This window comes from Tasmannia lanceolata, unplaced genomic scaffold (assembly GCF_043159265.1).
Source record: "Tasmannia lanceolata isolate RefF3 unplaced genomic scaffold, GAP_Taslan_0.1 ptg000008l, whole genome shotgun sequence".
In the NCBI taxonomy this organism is placed as follows: domain Eukaryota; kingdom Viridiplantae; phylum Streptophyta; class Magnoliopsida; order Canellales; family Winteraceae; genus Tasmannia; species Tasmannia lanceolata.
The window spans coordinates 8,543,321-8,562,873 of record NW_027518685.1 but is presented as its reverse complement, the minus strand read 5'-3'; the positions used below and the strand labels follow the sequence as shown (position 1 = coordinate 8,562,873).

General features: G+C 40.2%; 1 protein-coding gene across 2 annotated transcripts; it reads left to right on the top strand.

The window, feature by feature from the left end:
- Positions 1 to 1,672: 1,672 nt before the first annotated feature.
- Positions 1,673 to 12,123, top strand: LOC143884232 (uncharacterized). 2 transcript variants are annotated; one of them, XM_077387684.1, is made up of 3 exons: positions 1,673 to 2,230; positions 8,561 to 11,781; positions 11,906 to 12,123. In XM_077387684.1, the coding sequence occupies exons 2-3, from the start codon at positions 8,731 to 8,733 to the stop codon at positions 11,912 to 11,914; spliced, it is 3,060 nt and encodes a 1,019-aa protein (XP_077243799.1). In that variant the 5' UTR covers positions 1,673 to 2,230; positions 8,561 to 8,730; the 3' UTR covers positions 11,915 to 12,123. The 2 variants fall into 2 exon arrangements, with proteins under 2 accessions (XP_077243799.1, XP_077243798.1); XM_077387683.1 differs by having other exon boundaries at positions 8,561 to 11,793.
- The last annotated feature ends 7,430 nt before the right edge of the window (positions 12,124 to 19,553 follow it).

Sequence of the window (19,553 nt, the reverse complement as noted above, 5' to 3'; positions counted from 1 at the left end):
GTGAAACAATTCTATGCCAATTATAGAGTCGACGAAGATTATAAGTTCTTCCAGTCCACAGTCAATAATAAAACCTTTCGCATGACCATGGAGAAGTTTTGTGAAGTCGCCTCTCTTCCCACCACAGGCGACGAGAGTTTCTTTTGGCCCGGTACCATGGATGACTTTGATCGTTATATGGTTGATCCTGTCACTGCTTATGGGGAGCTTGGTTGCAGACCCCCACCTAATGACGGGTCAACCAACGTGTCCTACAATTCCCTTAGCCGTAGGTGCAAAGTCCTACACAAGATTCTGATCAGCAATATCACGCCTCGCGGAGGTAATAGTGACATGGTCCGGCCTTTTGAGGCGTTTATTATGTATCGACTTCTAAAGGGCCAGCCCCTTCACCTTGGCTATATCATACTTAGCTTCATGGAGGACACCAGGACAAAGGCCTTGGCTAGTCTACCATTTGGGATGCTTTTGACACGTATCTTCCAGCATGAGAAGCTGATCGAAGGTAGCGAAGAACGCGTTCGTCCTTCTAATCCAATGAATCGTACAACTATAAAGGCAATGCGACTTGATGACCAGAGGCCCGCTCCACCACCTCGTCCGCAGGCTCAGCGTGTATCGGCAGAGGAGCTCGTTGCACATCGTCAGTACTTTGACGAGAAGTTTGCTGCGCTTTCTCAGCTCCTTGCATCTCATCGTGAGGACCATGTCGCGACACAGCAGGCTGTGAGCGCCCTACGCACCGAGGTCTCCACCCTCCGGCAGGAGTATGGGACGTCATTCAGCTCCCTCACTGAGCAGGTTTCTTCACTCAGCGAGTTCGTCCGCCGCCTTCTGCCCCCAGATCATTAGGTTGTTGCTGCCGATGAGAACTGTACATGATCCCTATGCAGTTATTTACTTGTTGGTTTACTTTTTTGGCATGTATATGGATGGTATGTTATTATGGTTGATATTATGGATTAATGGATGGTAGGTATGTTATATTTGGGTTTGATATGTTATTGTGGATGGATGAATGGATGATATGTTATTATGGTTGTTCAATTTCTCTGTCTTGGATGACTGGTATGTTTTCATGGTTGTTATGAATAGCAATGGTCCTACTAATCCAATGAATGGTACAACTCTAAAGTGACTTGGGGATATTTGTGAGGCCTTTATGGATAATTTTGATTCTGTTTACCTGTGCATGGGACTAACACTGTGTTTGAAGTGGTGTAGACACCCCATTTTGACCAGACCCAAGCTTGCGGTGTTCAAGCAAAACCCCATCCAATCACTAAGCTAAGATCTCAAATTACATTGCGAATTAGGGTAGGGTCTCACCAAGGCCCCCGCCAAATTTCATCAAAATCCAAGCCGATTTGTCAAATAAGACGAGCAATGTAGGAAGCATAGTGTAATCTACATAGTGTAATCTAAAAAGGGGGGTGAATCATCTTAAAGGTGGTTGTCCATGGAAAAGGGAGGCATATATATCATTTATTATTATTATTATTATTATTATCATTTTCGTTTTTTTTTTTTTTTTTTTTTTTTTTTTTTTTTTTTTTTTTTTTTTTTTTTTTTTTTGATCTGAGATTTTGGGAGTCTCAGATCTAGATCCGAGATTTTAAGAATCTCAGATCTGGATCTGAGATTTTGAGAATCTCAGATCTAGATCTGATATTTTGGGAATCTCAGATCTGGATCTGAGATTTTGGGAAAACTCAGATCTGGATCTGAGATTTTGAGAATCTCAGATCTGGATCTGATATTTTGAGAATCTCAGATCTGGATCTGAGATTTTGGGAGAAAATCTCAGATCTAGATCTGAGATTTTCAACTATAAAAGAAGAGTGTAGAGAGGTGTTTGGGAGGAGAAAAAGAAAAGGAAAAAAGAAAAAAAGAAGAGGAAAGAAAGAAAGAAAAAAAGAGAGAAACAGAAAGAAAGAAAAGAGAGAAAAAGAGAGAGAGAGAGAGAGAGAGAGAGAGAGAGAGAGAGAGAGAGAAACACAGAGAGAGGGAGAGGGTTTGGAGATTTTCTTCTCCTACCACCATCTTCTACTTCAATCCCATCTCCTCCCTCCACCTTCACTTTCTCCTCCATCGCCGATCATCCCACCGATCTCCGGCAATCGGGTGGACTTCGACAACTCTGGTCGAATCCCAACCATCTTTCCGTCAATAGCACAATTACAGTTCCTTCATTTGGCTCTACTGGAACTCAGGGAATTATCTACATCAGGTATGTCAATACAATGGATGTATATGGATATGTACTTATTTGCAGATATATATGCGCATGTCTACAAATAGATGTATGTGTCTCTGAATGTGTATGTGTGTTTCCTAGGTATAGTGATCCTTAGTTCTGATTTTTTATTTTTATTTTTTTGTTTTATTTTATTTTTCGACCTCAAATGCTCAAAATTTTCAAAATTAAACATCTCAATCTTGTAGATCTCGTCAAACCGGTCAATTCGACATATGGCAGCCCAAATTTGGCCAAAAGACGAGAGAGTTATGCCCGTTTAAAATTTTCAGTCCATAATGATGTTTTTGTTAAGTGTATTAGAAATTACTGTGTCGTGAAACTTTTGGACTGCTACTGCTTAGAATTGTTCAAAACTGTGAACTGGAAAAGTGTTCGTTATAGTATTTCCTAAAACTTTCTTATTGATCAAATTTTTCCATAAATGCTTTTTAACATGTCAAAAACGACTTGCAAGCTTCAGTTTTTCTAAAAACAATGTCATTTCTGCAACAGCAGCTTGTTGGCCATTTTTAGGCTATTCCAGGTCTGTTTCGCCCGAAGCCATACAAAGAAAAAATGTTATTCAAGAGATTTTCTAATACTTTGTCCTTGTGTGAAGTTTTCCAGAATCAATGTTTTAAGTGTCAAAACGGAGCCCGAACTTTCAGTTAAAACACTAATATGTCCTTTAATTGATGTTTTTGTTGTGTATTAGAAATTACTGTGTCGTGAAACTTTTGGACTGCTACTGCTTAGAATTGTTCAAAACTGTGAACTGGAAAAGTGTTCGTTATAGTATTTCCTAAAACTTCCTTATTGATCAAAGTTTTCCATAAATGCTTTTTAATATGTCAAAAACGACTTGCAAGCTTCAGTTTTTCTGAAAACAATGTCATTTCTACAACAGCAGCTTGTTGGCCATTTTTAGACTACTCCAGGTCTGTTTCGTCCGAAGCCATACAAAGAAAAAATGTTATTCAAGAGATTTTCTAATACTTTGTCCTTGAGTGAATTTTTCCAGAAGCAATGTTTTAAGAGTCAAAACTGAGTCCGAACTTTCAGTTAAAACACTAATATGTCCTTTAATGGCGATGGATCGGAAGAAGCCATTTTCCGACCACTTCTGGCCAGATCCAAACAAAGTGGTCAACTGAGAGAATGTTTCTTATGATGAGATCTACAATTTTGATTAGTAGTATTTTTTATGGTTTTGATGTTTGAGGGGTCCAAAAGTAAGTGCAAAGTTGCATTTTTCACATTATATGTCATAATTGTGCTATTTCTTGAAAATCATGGATAACTTGAGCTCAATTCAATTTTAATAATTGTTTTGGATGTTTGAGCTTGGTAGCAAGTTTTAAATTATATATTGAATCATTCTCATGATTTGTTTGGCATTTTTTACAATTTTTTTTGAAAATTACATGTTGAATGGAGATTTCATTTTTTTTAGATTGTTTTGAGCCTATATAGTTCTAATGCTTGTATTGGGATATGATGAGCATGCTAGCAAGTCAGAAATCACATATTGAATCATTCCCATGATTTGTTTGGCATTTTGACCATTTTTTGAAGAGAATTACATATTGGGTGAAAATTTCACCTTTTCTTTTTTTTAAAAATTGTTTGGAGCCTATATCAATTTTAATGCTTATATTGGGGCGATGAAGGTGCTAGCCCAAGCCCATCCTTAGGGGACTTGCTCAGTCCAAGTAGCATACCCCTCATTTGTATATAGGAGACTTGCCTAGTCTTGCTAGCTTTTTTTCTCTATCCTACCTCTGTGTATAGGAGACTTGCCCAGTCTCTTTCTCTTGCTAAACCTCCTCTTTGTGCGTCGTTTGGTTTTGGGAGAACACCCTACTCGGCTTGGCTTCATACCCCTATCCTATATGGGTATCTGGTTGCACATTTGTTGCACCCTAGGGCTAGGTAGCTGTCCGGCCCGGCTGGGTGTTTTACCTTTGCCAAATATGCGCAGGGTCTCTTATTCTTTTTTACGTCATTTGTGTCTCGGAGACAAGCCTTGTCTCATGTAGAGAGTTTCTCCTTTAAGAGGCTTACTTAGCCTCATGTTAGAGTAGCCTCCTCTTTTAGAGTGAGTCTTTGACTCGATAGTGTTATTAGAGAGTCTCTGACTCATTTATTCTCCCTCTTTAGTGTTGTTAGTTCGGAGTTTCTCCTTTAGAGTTGTTGATTACTTCGCTTTGATTAGAGGCTAACTCAGTCTTATTAGAGCTTTGCTTGCTTGGGATCTTGGATCGTTTTTCTCTCTTCTTGGGACGCTATCTTTCTTGTTGTGGTTTGTCTCTTTGAGACGCCAGTTTCTTGTTGTGGATCGTCTCTTTGAGGCGTTAGTTGCTTGTTCGGGGTTTCCCCTTTTGGTTTTAGGGCTTTGCCCTAGTTTGTGGTTGTTCTCGCGTGTTCCCTTTAAGATTGAAAACATTTAAAGGTTTAGAGCATTGGAAAAGCTTTAAAATCCAAAAACATTAGAAATTTAAAACTCAAAAACATTTGAAAACTTTAAAACTATCAAAAACATTTGAAAATATAAAAAAACTAAAAAAATAAAAATAAATCTAAAGTGTTGAGTGTTTCTTTTATAAGCGTAGTTTGAAAGTTCGTTCCGAACTACGTTGGCTTGATCCCTTTCAACAGGGTACGTAGTGCAGCTCGGGATCCACATCCTAAGTCCAGCCAAACCTTAAAAAATAAACATTTTTAATCTTTAAAAATTACAAAAATATTCAAACCATTTTCAAAAAGATCTTCCTCTAGAGTTAGGAGTATGTCCTAGCTGTTTAGGTTGTGTTCTAGAGTTAAGAGTTTGTCTTGATTGGTATTGATATGGTATGTCTTGTCGTGTGAGTGTCTCTAGAGTTAGGAGGCCTCGAGTCGATCGGTCAGACATCTAGTCGAACCGATGGCTAGATTAGGCATATAGTCAGCCCATAGTTTTCCTTAGGATGCACGGCCTAGTTACACATAGGTTGTAGGAACCACCTGCATTAGCCCAGGGCTAACCTACATTTAGTTAGGGCATATAGGGTGTCCTAAAATTCACAATTTACCAGAATTTAAATAATTGTGTAAGAAACTTTAATAATTAGTCCGGTCTTTTAGATCGAGTCTAGGATAAAGGTCTAGGTGTCTTAGGCATCCTAGCTTAGAATAGGGCATCGAACTACGTGGGCTCCGATTCTTCCCGAGGCCGGGATACGTAGCGCAGCTAGGATGGATGGCCATTCTGGTCCGAGTCCAGTCCTGCATTAGAGTTAGGACTTGTCCTGTCATATATAGCATAGATTTGTATCTCATGTTTTGATGTGTTTTCTTACTTTCTTGTACTGATACTATACCTTTGGTTGTAGCTTGCATGTGTGTGTCCACCAGAAACTTAGACACCCATTAGGCATGTCACTCATAACCTAGCTTTGCTTAGGTGACACATTTTTCATTTCATTTTATGTGTTTATTTCTTCATTCTCAGGAAATGCATGCTTAGGTAGACGATTCCTGAGGATTGTTCCCATTTCACATGATTTTTACCCAACTTCTTTAGAGTTAATGAAAATGGCATAAGAGACCAAGTGCTTGCACTCGGACGAATTGGGGGTGCTCTCAGACCTTCTCCATTCGTAACCAGGCACGAACCCATATATATTTCTGGTTATCCATTGCACAGAGGATTTGATTTTAGGGTTCCATGGCATGTCCATGGATGGCGACTCTGAGTTTATTTTAGGTATGTCTCGATTTTGAACTTCGGTTCCGGATCAAGACATATCTCTTTCTTTTTACATCGCCACTCGTGATATGCTATGAGGGTGGCATCCGTTTTGAGAGTTCCTTGGCAGAGCTCTCATTCACGTGGATGATCCAGAGGATGGTGTAGGGGGCCTGTTCCCTCACCTTCTCATTTCTTCTCTCGGATCGGGGTCCACAGGCTGGCGACTCTGCTGGGGAGTTTTTTTGAAACATTGCCTAACTCTATAAAAATGCCATTTTTACTAACTTTGAAGAAATTTGAGCTAAAATCATTTTAAATGGGAACTTTATCGTTAGAATCCAGGGGCACCAGATAGGCGCGTAATTAAAATGAGGGATTCACACACTACACATCATGCATTATCATAATTGTTATTTCTTTCATTGTTTTTCCTTCTTGGTTCCACGGGATAGATTCAATGCGTGCCCGACTGGGATATCTTTACCCTGATGGTACTGTTGAATCTATTTCCAAGCTATGCGCCGGTGCTGCAGCCGTAGACATTGGGCGTACTTTTGTCTACAGCAGCCGATGAGCAATGAAACATACTATGTATAACATGGGGCGTACTTGTGTTATACATGTTAAGTATGTTTCATACGCATAGTACCCGATAGATTGAGTCTGGAGCCCTACTTTGTTTTATATATATTATATATACTTACTAACCTAGTAAAGCCCAACTAGGAAGTACCCGTTTCGAGATTGCATTCATATAGGGTCGAACATGTGTTGCTTACACATGTGGAGCCTAGAGTTAGGAGCTTTGTCCCATCTGTAGACTAGAGTAGCTCACCTTGCGTGGCTACAACACGGTCCTAGCACACTCATCAGTCTGTCTTGAGTCGAGATTTTCTCGACTCCGCTAGATTAGATTTAGGGCTGGTGCCCCTGGTTAGGATTTGTGTGTATGTGTATATACCTATATATATACTGATTATGTATATTATGGTTCTCCTCTTAGTCAGAGATTCTTTATTTAATTCAATCAGTTATATCCATTCCGTTATTCAGATCTAAGTCTAGTCAGTGGCTTTTTGGTCGCCATTATCTTGGCCAGGTTTAGTCCTTGATCTGTTGATTATAGGGTTTGATCAAAGATGTGTGATCACTCATCTTTGATGAAAAAATTCCATGTCCCAGATTGTCAAGCTTATTCCTATTGATCACTTAAAGGTTATCTTCCCTTCCTTATCATCTTGTTCTATCTGAGTGTCAGGTCTGATCATGGCGAACAATCTGTTAGACAAGTGGATAGCCGAGACTATTAAATCTTTTCCGCTAAGGTGTGAAGAATGGAGTATCACTGAGCGTTTCATCGGTTCATTTACTCATCTGAATAGTCGTGGCATAAATTGGAAGTTTCTTCAAGCAGCTGCTAAATGTTGGGATCCTGTTTTCCATGTTTTCCGATTCGGGTCTTTTCAACTCTGTCCTATATTTGAGGACTGGTGTGCCTTGTTAAAGCTTCCTCCCGAGGGACTCTGGATCCGACCTTCAAGCACAGACTCCCCTCATGATCTTTTTTACAAACTTTTTGAAAATAAGATCGTGAAAACTCTGCCTTGCTTAACTGAGAAAAATGTGCAATTTCAAACCCTCATTGAACTGTTTTCTCAAAACGTCGATCCTACTGACTCCCGTTTTCAGAAGTGTCGACGTAATGCCTTAGTCTTTGCTGTCTTTGCACGTCATGTTCTTCGTAGAGATTCTAGTGCTGCTCCTTTCACCTTGTTAACAATTGTAGATCAGATAAATGAGGGGAGAAATCCTGTCCCTACAATGCTAGCTGAAACCTTTTATGGCTTAGACGTTATTGCTAGTAAAAAGGTACAGGATAACTTTTTCGGCTGTGCCAAGCTGTTATATGTGTGGCTATGTGAGAAACTCACTATCCTTCAGCCACAGAACCGCATTGAGTACACCCTTAAAAGTCTTCATTCCTGGAAGACCAAGATTAAGCAATCTCAGCTTAAAGAATGGCACCATTGGTTGCAGACCATAAAGGAAAGCCAAATTCGTTGGGTGAGTCAATCATGTCCACAAATTGTTACCAGTACTTGCCCATACTCATTTGTCCATCTTATGGGTTTAGAAAAATCATCTTTCTATGCACCTTTGTGTTTCCCTTCTCAGATTATTGGAATCTTGTGTCCTCCTAAGGTTATCACACCACCTTGTTGTGAAGACCTTACTCCTGATCTCATTGCATCCATAGTAGCTGCCTGGAGAAACAAAATCACGGAGAGGAGATCTATTTTCATGTCTAAACTTCGAAAGGGAAGAGAATTTGGGGAGCCTGCAAACCGAAGAGCTCGAATTAATGAACCATGAGGATCTTTGGATCAAGATTGTCATTTTATTGTTTTCATTTGTTCAAAGAATTTTTTTTTTTTTTTTTGATTCAGGGTTTTCAGCATTTTTACATTGTAACCGATTGCCGCCAGTATAATCAATACAAAGGATGTTTGTTTTTACTTTTGTCTCTATTGGTACAAACTCTTTTATTTCATTTGTCAATCAATTAATCTAGTTTGTTAACTTCCAATCAGGATTCTGAAAGATAGCAACCATCGCTCCTAAAAAAGACTCCCAAGCTAAGCCTGCCTGGTCTAGACCTACTTCAGTGTCTAGACTTGTTCGTCATTTTGATTCTCCTGTGCCATCCGCAGTACACTCACCTTCTTCACCAGAGTCTTCCGGTTCCTTTGAAGTAAATCAAATGGCAGACACAACTGAACTTTTAATGAGCATGCAAGAGATGATGAAAAACCTCACCCGAGACATGGCAGGAATGAAAGAAGAAATGGCAAACATGAAAACACAGATAAGTGATAAGACTTCCACGTCTAGGCCCGTACTTCAGCCTTCTCATGTTCCAGCTCCGGAGTCGCATAGACCCGTTATCCAGTCTTTCGAGGTGAATTTAGATGATGATCAGTATGCTGCAGAGTATTGTGCTCCAGAGGTTGATAGAGAAAAAGAAAAATTTGAAAAATTTGAGAAGGAAATGTCTGAAAAGTTCAGCAAGATGGCTCATGAGATGGAGCAGATGAGAGTCCAGGGACCCAAGAAATTTGACGTATCTGAATTAATACTATCTTCAACAGTTTCTTTACCGCCCAACTTCAAAGCTCCTGATTATGACAAATATGACGGAACCGGGTGTCCGCGTAACCACATGAGGTGGTTTATCATTTTGTCCCAGCAGTATGGTCTGAGCCGTGAGCAGATGGCCCAGTTATTCCCGATTTCTTTGATTGGGATCGCAAAGAAGTGGTTTCTAAGGTTAAAGCCCGAGGAGGTGAGAACCCTGGAAGATATTTCGGAGAAACTGATAGAGCAATTCTCAATGGAAGAGGGTATTGAGGTCACGAAGAGAGACCTAAAACAGCTAAAGCAAGGTCCTCAAGAGACCTTCACTTTCTTTATCAGGCGCTGGAGACACAAATCTGCTCAGCTAAGCCAGAAAATGACTGAATCAGAGCAGATAAAGCTGGTTCTGAAGAGTTTGTCTCCCACGTATTTTCATTTTCTTGCTCCTCAGCATTACCCGAGCTTTGACCATTTAATCAAGACGGGTACTCAGACAGAAGATGCCATAACAAAAGGCTTGAGAGCCAAGGTTTCTTCTGAAATCCGAGACGGGAAAAGACCTATGGTCCAGTCCAAAGAAATTCATGCTGTCAGTTATACCAGGCCTGTGGCCAGAGTTGCTGCAGAGACTGCTCCAAGGAGAATTGCATATGACAGAAAGTTTGATCCTCTTCCATATCCGATAATAATGATATTCAAAAGGCTTATGAAAGACAGGAAGATCCGGCTCCCAGATATCAAACCTCCACCCAATCCCTTACCCACATTCTGGAAGACGGATCAGTACTGTGAATATCACAGAGGTCCAGGGCATTTGACTGAGAATTGTTTAGCCTTGAAGCATGCCATCCAAAACATGATTGACAAAAATGAGTTGGCAGTGGAGAGACCAAACGTCACTCAAAACCCACTTCCTAACCATCATGCCATGCCTCCTCCTACTACCAACGCCATCTTTACTGACGAACCTCTGCTTGATCCAGCAAACCTCATTTGTGCCATTACAACAGAAAAAACCTATGTCATGAAGTTTGATGATAGGGAGCTGGAGGCAGTAGAAAGGAGAGAACGTTATGTGATTTCCTTCGTTGATGACGAAGTTGCTGAGTCATCATCATCCCAGCCTTGTGTATTTCAGACTGACAGTGTCGGAAATGCAAGGGCAGCTCCTTATGTCTTAAGGGCTGAGGACTTTGAAGAAGATGAGTTATTGTTGTTGGATAACCATTGTGACGAGATGCGTCACATGACCCGTGGTGGGCGTGTATTCAAGCCTCAAGAATTGTGTGTTGAAAATCCTGCAGAGGTTGCACGAAATGCTGAAAACCAGAGACAGAATAAGGTCAGTAAGGTCAGCGCCGATGAAGAAGAAGAGAGCTTGTTAAAGCAGTTGAAAAAGACTCAGGCTAATATTTCTGTATGGGGTTTACTCATGGCCTCATCTAAGCACAGAAAATTAGTCCTTCAAGAGCTTAACTCAGCACAAGTCTCTGTAGACACTACTCCTGATGAGCTGGTAAGCTTGGTTGCCATGACAAGAGTGTCTAAGACTTTATCTTTTACTGATGATGATTTGCCTTCTGAGGGTCGAGACCACACAAAATCTCTGAAAATCACTGTAGTTTGCAACAAGAAGAGAGTACCAGAGGTATTGGTTGATAATGGCTCTGCTCTGAATGTATGCCCGTTGAGTACTGCAACAACTCTTGGATTTGGTCCTGCGGATTTCATCCCATCTGAACAGGGTATTCTGGCATACGATGGTACTCGCCGAGATGTGATCGGAACCCTAGTAACTGAGATACAAATCGGAGGAGAAGACTTCGAAATAGAATTCCAGGTTTTGGACATCAAAGCCTCATTTTTGCTGTTACTTGGGCGCCCCTGGTTGCACAAGTTCGGGGTTGTTCCTTCCTCTCTTCACCAAAAGCTGAAATTTCTTCGTAAAAACGGAGTGGTAACCGTAAAGGGAGACCCGGACCTGGAAGTAGGACTGATTACTCAGGACCTGACAATGGAGAAGTCTGAGGATGTTAGTTTAACTGGATTTTCACTAGAGGTGGCTACCATCACCTTTAAAGAAGCTATGAATGAGGAAATTTGTTTCCTGACCAGTACAAACTCGAATGTCGTTCGGATGGTTCGTCGACAGGGATACATGCCAGGTGCAGGGCTGGGGAAATACCATCAGGGTTTGACCGAATTCCCTGAGTTCGAATCCTTCAATGGTCTGTTTGGGCTAGGGTACAAGCCCTCAAAGAAGGAAATTAAAGAAATGAGGTTGCTGATGATGAAATGGGCTGAGTGTCGCCGTAGAGGGTTAGAATTACCAATGGCGCCGATTAGTTTGACGATGAACGGCCGGTTTAGGAAAGAAGGTGCTGATGTCCCTTTTTGTGGTTTTGCCGAGACTTGGCTGGATGAGAGTTCAGGGCAAAGGTTGCCAGGCTTTGAAATTTTCTTCGATTTGCAGTTGGAAGACAAGCAGACTGGTCTGCAGATTTCAGAAGTTGAGTCAGAAGCTGATTGGGCAGAGCATGTAGAGTCGAGCCTTCTGAGTTCATTGTTTCTTGAAGATTCACAGACTATTGCTGTGATCGACCAGAGGATTTCAATTTTGAACCCTACCCATTTAATCATCCCGGCAGAAGAACCATTGACCAATTGGACTTTTCAGGTCATACCTCAGGTTACTTTCCTAAACAGTCGTGTCCCTCCAAAAGAGTCAGTTGTCCATAAGTACCCGTCAGTCTTTAAGTTTGATTCAGAGTCTGTTTATTCTAATAATTCTTTTGATGCAGGTAATATAAATGTCGAGTCTCCTGAAGTCGATGATGATTCCTCTTCTTCCAGAGGGATCAAGTCAGATGCTGCCTCTATCGTTGATTCAGATATTATTTCCATACATAGTTCAGAGTCAATTGACATAAATGTCAATATGTTCGTTGAGTCCGTAAATTTGTTTCAAGAGTCTATTGTAAAGCCCGATGTGGGTGATTCATCATTTCATGTACTTGATTCAGCATTCAAAGAAATAAAAAATTCTTCTGAGTACATTCCTGTCTCTACTTTTATTTCTACTGTTTCTGCTTCAGAATTTGATAATCTTAATAATAACAATCAAGACTCCCCCTCTGATGAGGATGCCGACGACACTCCTCCTGAAATCAAATACATGATTCAACAGGATGAGAATCGCCGAGCAAAACCACTCGAAGAGGAAATTGAAACCGTGAATATAGGTGACGAAACCTTGATTCAGGAGATTCGAATTGGTAAAACTTTATCTCCTGAAGAACGCAAGGAATTAATCGCCTTACTTAAAGAGTTCAAGGAAGTTTTTGCTTGGTCATATGATGACATGCCAGGATTAAGTGAAGAAATTGTTCAACATCGCTTACCCTTAATCCCTGGTATTAAGCCAAAGAAGCAAAAGCTCCGAAAACTCAAAACTGAATGGGAGTTGAAAGTTTATGAAGAAGTTAAGAAGCTGTTGGAGGTAAAATTCATTCAAGTAGTTGAATACCCAGAATGGCTTGCAAACATTGTACCGGTGCCCAAAAAGGACGGGAAAGTTCGAATGTGTGTCGATTTTCGAGACCTGAACAAGGCAAGTCCTAAGGATGACTTTCCTCTTCCCAATATTGATCTCCTGGTTGATAATACAGCTGGTCATGCTCTTCTATCCTTTATGGATGGTTTCTCAGGCTACAATCAGATTAAGATGGCGCCCGAGGACATGATGAAGACAGCGTTCATTACTCAGTGGGGTACATACTGCTACAGGGTGATGCCGTTTGGTTTGAAAAATGCAGGTGCTACATATCAGAGGGCTGCTACAACTCTTTTACATGATATGATCCATAAAGAGGTCGAGGTATATGTTGATGACATGATTGTGAAAGGCAAGACTCGACCTGAGCACACTGTTGCCCTGAGAAGGTTCTTTGAACGGATCAGGAAGTATCAGCTTCGCCTAAATCCGAGTAAGTGCGTCTTTGGTGTTACATCAGGAAAGCTCTTAGGGTTTATGGTCAGTGAAAGAGGGATTGAAGTAGACCCGCAAAAGATTAAGGCAATTCAAGAAATGCAGCCGCCGAAGACAGAAAGGCAGATCCGAGGTTTCCTTGGCAAAGTTCAGTATCTGAGACGGTTCATATCACATCTGACGATGACGTGTGAACCCATTTTCAAGCTTTTGAAAAAGAATTCCTCGAAGAAGTGGAATGAAGAATGTCAGGAGGCATTTGAAAAGGTTAAGCAGTGTCTATCCTTGCCCCCTGTCCTATCGCCAGTTACACCAGGCCAGCCATTATTGTTGTACTTGTCTATCACAGATACAGCGATGGGTTGCATGCTTGCTCAGCAAGATTCAGAGTCTAAACGGGAGAAGCCCATTTACTACATCAGTAAGAAGATGCTGGAATACGAGTTAAAGTACACAGTTTTGGAAAAGACATGTCTAGCATTAGTTTGGGCTACCCAGCGGCTTAGACATTATTTGCTTTCGAGCAAGATCTTTTTGCTTTCACGGATGGATCCGCTAAAATACTTGTTTGAGAAGCCCGCCCTTACAGGAAGAACCGCAAGATGGTTGTTGTTATTGTCTGAGTTTGACATCACCTATGTCACTCAGAAATCAATTAAAGGGCGTGTCGTTGCTGAACAGTTGGCTGATGCACCCGTTGAAGAGAATGCTTTTCTGAAGGCAGAATTTCCTGACGAAGAGATAATGGATATTGAAGAAGAAGCGTCAAGTACTAAGTGGCTTATGTATTTTGATGGAGCTGTAAACAGTCGAGGACAAGGAGTAGGAGCTGTGCTTATATCCCCTCGGAAAGAGTATATTCCTGTTTCTATCAAGCTACAGTTTGAATGTACGAACAATATGGCCGAGTATGAAGCTTGCATCGCCGGGTTAGAGGCAGCCTTAGCTTTGGAAATTCAAGATATTGATGTGTTTGGGGATTCTATCTTGATCATTTGCCAGATTAATGGGCAATGGAAAACTCGAGAAGATAAATTGATCCCTTATAACACTTATTTGGAATCTTTAGTCAGAAAGTTCAAGAACATTACGTTCACTCACTTGTCAAGGACCAGAAATCATTTTGCTGACGCTTTGGCTACTTTGGCCTCGATGTTAGACATTTCTATATCAATGGAGGTTCAGCCGCTAGTTGTCAGACTTCAGTGGGCCCCTTCGCATGTGAATGCAATAGAGATTTTAGCCAGGTGTCCAGATGGGAAGCCATGGTATATAGATATCAAGAATTTTATTGCTGGTAAAGGGCATCCTCCAGAAGCTTCAAGCAAAGAGAGGAAGACTCTTCAGAAGTTGGTTGCCAACTTCGTTATTTGTGGTGAAGAGCTGTACAGAAGGTCATTTGATGGCATACAGCTTCTCTGTGTTGATGAAGACAAAGCCGCAGAGCTTATTGAGCAGACCCATGAGGGAGTTTGTGGACCTCATATGAATGGCAAGATGTTGTCTAGAAAGATTTTGAGGCTTGGATTCTATTGGCCCACAATGGAAGCAGATTGCTTCGCATTTGTGAAGAAATGCCATAAGTGTCAAATCTATGCAAATCTTATTCATGTTCCTCCTTCGGAGTTGCACTCTATGACTTCTCCATGGCCGTTTTCAGTCTGGGGAATTGATATAATTGGGAAGGTTTATCCGAAATCTTCGAGCGGGCATGAGTATATTCTAGTCGCAATTGATTACTTTACGAAATGGATTGAAGCCGCTTCGTATGCTTCCATAACATCGAACACAGTTGCGAAGTTCATCCGTGCCAACATTATTTGCAGATATGGAGTGCCTCATGAGCTAATTTCAGATAATGGGTCGCATTTCAAGAAAGAGGTGTTACACCTGTGTGAAGAGTTCAAGATAAAGCATCACAAGTCATCTCCTTACAGACCTCAAACAAACGGGGCTGTAGAGGCGGCAAATAAGAATATTAAAGTCATTATCAGTAAGATGACTGAGACTTATAAGGATTGGTCGAATAAGCTTCCATATGCCTTGTGGGCTTATCGGACATCAATCAGATCTTCAACTGGTGTAACTCCGTATTCTTTGGTGTACGGAATGGAGGCAGTCCTCCCTGTTGAGCTTAGAATTCCCTCTTTGAGAGTGATGATGGAAGCTGACTTACCAGAGTCTGATTGGGCTAAAGCCAGACATGATGAGCTGCATATGATAGATGAGAAGAGGCTGAGAGCCTTGTATCATATCCAAGGATATCAGAGGCGGATCGAAAGAGCCTTCAACAAGAAAGTTCGTGTCCGAGATTTGAAGCCTGGAGATCTTGTTTTGAAGTCCTACAAGGCACCGGTATTTGATCCTCGAGGGAAATTCAGGCCAAACTGGTCTGGTCCTTATATAGTCGATGAAGTCCTGCCTGGAAAAGCCGTAAGACTCCTCAATGAAAATGGAGAAAAATTAAATGAACCTACAAACCTGGATCAGTTAAAAAAGTATTATGCTTAAATATACCAGGAGGCCGTCTTTGATCGACCTGAGCTTTGAGCCAACAGCCTAAATGTTTTAAATCGTTTTGCAAACCCTTTGGGCCTATAAATCAATTTGTTTCTTTGATAAACCCAAACTAGGGGCATTTTTTTATATATATAGACATATAAAAAAAAAGTAGTAGTTTGAACTACGTTATGACCTGATCCCTATCTCTTCAGGGGTACGTAGGCAACTTGATTTATTTAGGTTCGGTCAAACCTTGGGATAAAATTCCTTTTCAAAAATTTTGAAGTTAAATGCTAAACAATTCTTTAAAAAATCCCAAAGCGAACTACGTGGACCTGATCCTCCATTTTTGAGGTACGTAGGTAGTCTGGCTAGACCAGATTCGGTCCAAATCCTTAGAACCTTAGGTATTCTGCCTTTTTGAACCTAAGCCTACCTGAAAGTCCTCCTGGTGTATTTAGACCCAGATTTGTAGAGAAATCGAAAAGAGAAGCGAAAAAAAAAATGATGGAGTCTTAGACCCGCTAAGTTGAAAACCTGAAAGGACAATTTAGGCAAAAATAAGGGCATTGAGCCTGCTGGATGGAAAATCTGCAAGGGCAGACAGTCCAGGCAAAAATTAAGGCATGCGGTCCGCTAAATCGAAAACCCAAAAGAGCGATTTGGTCACGGCAAGACTTCATGAAGGACAGAGCTATCTGAAAGCCAGTTGAACTTCTCTTTTTCTCTTTGGCTCTTCTTTAATGTCTGAATAAGTGCCATCAGAGCTTCTTTGGTTACTCTTTGAGTCAGGAAATTGAAACTAAGTAATCTGAAGGTATAATAACCATGATGGAGATCTTGAAAAGAGGTTGAAACATCTTTAAACATGATATTTTAAAAACAAAAAAAAAGGCCCTAAGAGTGGTGGACTTTTAACCATTTTTAAAAATGTTTATCAGTTTCAGAAGCAGATTCAGTCTCTTTTAAAGTCTTGTTTAAAACTCGTCAAAGTCTTTAATCATTGTCTGTCAAAGTTAGTTTGTTGTCGACTCAAAGTCAATTTCCAGAGTCCTGTTTAGTCAGTATTCTTCCCAAAGCCGGGGTGATAAAGACTCAGAAGCTTAGAGAAGCAGAGAATTTGTGGTTCCTGTGGATAATGTAAAGCAGAGCAATGTTCATATGTCGGCAAGCTTTCAGCTCAGTTTCGATATCAGCAGATGGCAAAGATGAAAAAATTTCGGGTGTAACAAGTTTCTGGTGCCTATGAAAAACCTTGTAAACCCAGGTGTTTATCAGAAAAATTTGTTGTAATCTCAAATGTTCAGCCTTTGGCCCATTCCCTTTTTTTGCTCTCTAATGAATTTTGTCATGGAAGTAATCATACTAGGGGCATCTTTTATGACTTATGTCATAAAAGATGTCAAGTAATCATTGAGATTTGAAATAAATATTTTTATAAAATAGAGACTAAAGAAGTTCGAACACTCTTTATATTGAGCTTCTTAGTCAGGTTATTTTCCTTTGGAGTTGAATTTCTTTGAAAAATCTTTATCCCAGTGGAATCTAGAATTCACTACAGAGATTTTCAAATTTCAGTAAAATGCTTTGCATCTTTTTTTTTTCACTCCAGAGAATTCGCTCAAAAAAAAAAAAAAAAAAAAAAAAAAAAAAAAAAAGGTGTTTGACCTTCAAAAATTCTCTCAAGTTACTCGAGTTTTGAAAGATTTTTAATAAAGATAAAACTTAACAGATTCCGTATTCCACGATCTGGTCTTTCTCCGAACCTGTGTTACACAGTTTGTTCTTTTCTTCAATCATTTTGAAAAATTTTAATAGGGGGAATCACCGAACCTGTGTTACACGGTTTGGTCTTTTCTTCGCTCATTTTGAAAGGTTTTAATTGGGGAAAAATCGTTGATTCTGTGTTACACGGATTGGTCTTTTTCCTTCTCCCGGGTATTTAATACCCTGATGATTAGTATTGTAATGTCAAATAGTGACTTACCTAATCATCGTTCCGCAATGTGCAGCTTCCTAACGTGTTAGGAGTCATGTGTATCTGCGAAGAGGTTTGTAGGGGACTGTTTAGCAGAACCTGCGAATTTGGATTTACGTGTAACTGTTTAGCAGAACCATGTAATCCAGAGTGATTCGCTACCTTGAAAGAGAGGAGTTAGAATTACTCGGATAGTTAAACAGATTTATTTTCAGCAATGATCTGTATAACTATCGTTAGGCTTGAGACTTAGTCTCGCCTTGGGTATTAGAAGTTTGAGTTTAGCTCGAATATTCGAGTACCCTAATAAGTGGTCGAGAAAGTTTTAGACTGATCGACGAGATTTTATTGGAGTTCGAAATTACCAAACCTGCGTTACGCGGTTTGGTCTTTTTTGAAAGATTTTAACAGAGTTTGAAATTACCAAACCTGCGTTACGCGGTTTGGTCTTTTTGAAAGATTTTAACAAAGTTTGAAATTCTCAAACCTGCGTTACGCGGTTTGGTCTTTTTGAAAGATTTTAATAGAGTTTGAAAATACCGAACCTGCGTTACGCGGTTTGGTCTTTTTGAAAGATTTTTAATGGAGAAACTCACTGAACCTGTGTTACACGGTTTGGTCTTTTCTTCGATCATTTTTTTTTAAGGAAAATATTTCCGATCCGGCGTTACGCAGATTGGTCTTCGCCCGGATACTTAGTACCCTGATGATTAGTAGTGTAATGTCAAGTAGTGACTTACCTAATCATCGTTCCGCAATGTGCAGCTTCCTAACGTGTTAGGAGTCATGTGTATCTGCGAAGAAGTTTGTAGGGAACTGTTTAGCAGAACCTGCGAATTTGGATTTACGTGGAACTGTTTAGCAGAACCATGTGATCCGGAGTGATTCGCTACCTTGAAAGAGAGGAGTTAGAATTACTCGGATAGTTAAACAGATTTATTTTCAGCAATGATCTGTATAACTATCGTTAGGCTTGAGACTTAGTCTCGCCTTGGGTATTAGAAGTTTGAGTTTAGCTCAAATATTCGAGTACTCCGATGATTAGTAATGTAATGTCAAGTAGTGACTTACCTAATCATCGTTCCACAATGTGCAGCTTCCTAACGTGTTAGGAGTCATGTGTATCTGCGAAGAGGTTTGTAGGGGACTGTTTAGCAGGACCTACGAATTTGGGTTTATGTGGAACTGTTTAGCAGAACCGCGTAACCTAGAGTGATTCGCTACCTTGAAAGAGAGGAGTGAGAATTACTCTGATAGTTAAACAGATTTATTTTCAGCAATGATCTATATATCTATCGCCAGGCTTGAGACTTAGTCTCGCCTCGGGATTAGAAGTTTGAGTTTAGCTCAAATATTCGAACACCCTATAATTGGTCGAGTCTTTGACTGATCGGCATGATTTTAAAAAAATATATATAAATTTTTTTTTTTACTCTTTGAGTATTTGGTTTTGCACTTGTTTTGGACGAGTTTTGATTCATTGGTCTTTGGCCTATTTTTGCAGGTTTTCTAAAAAGGAAAAACTCTTTGAGTTTGTGCTTGTCTTAGACAAATTGCAACGTGGTTGATATAAAAAAAAAAATGAAAGCTCTTTGAGTAATTGGAGTGATTGGTTTGTTTGTTTGGTTTGTGCTCTTTGAGCATTTGATATGTTTACTTTGGCTTAGCCTGATATATAAAAATAAATAAAAATGTTTGTGTTTTTAAAAAATTGCTCGTTCCTCTTTGTTAACTAGTTTAGATAGTTGAGTCATGAGTATTAGGGAGAGACTATCTCTTTGAGATGTCTTAGTTGCCGAGTTAAGAGTCGGTGAGAGGCTATCTCCTATTGTTGGTAGAGTTTTATCTTTGTGAATATCATTTTAAAACTGAAAACCCAAAAATTTGCTTTGCTTTCGGGTCAGTCAAAATGTGTCGTCTGTTCAGCTTTGCCATTCGCGTGACAAGCACGCTCTGCCAAAGAGGGGCATCTGTAGACACC

Coding starts and splice junctions, on each gene's coding strand:
- LOC143884232 (XM_077387683.1), top strand. CDS start 8,731: ATGGCAGACACAACTGAACTTTTAATGAGCATGCAAGAGATGATGAAA.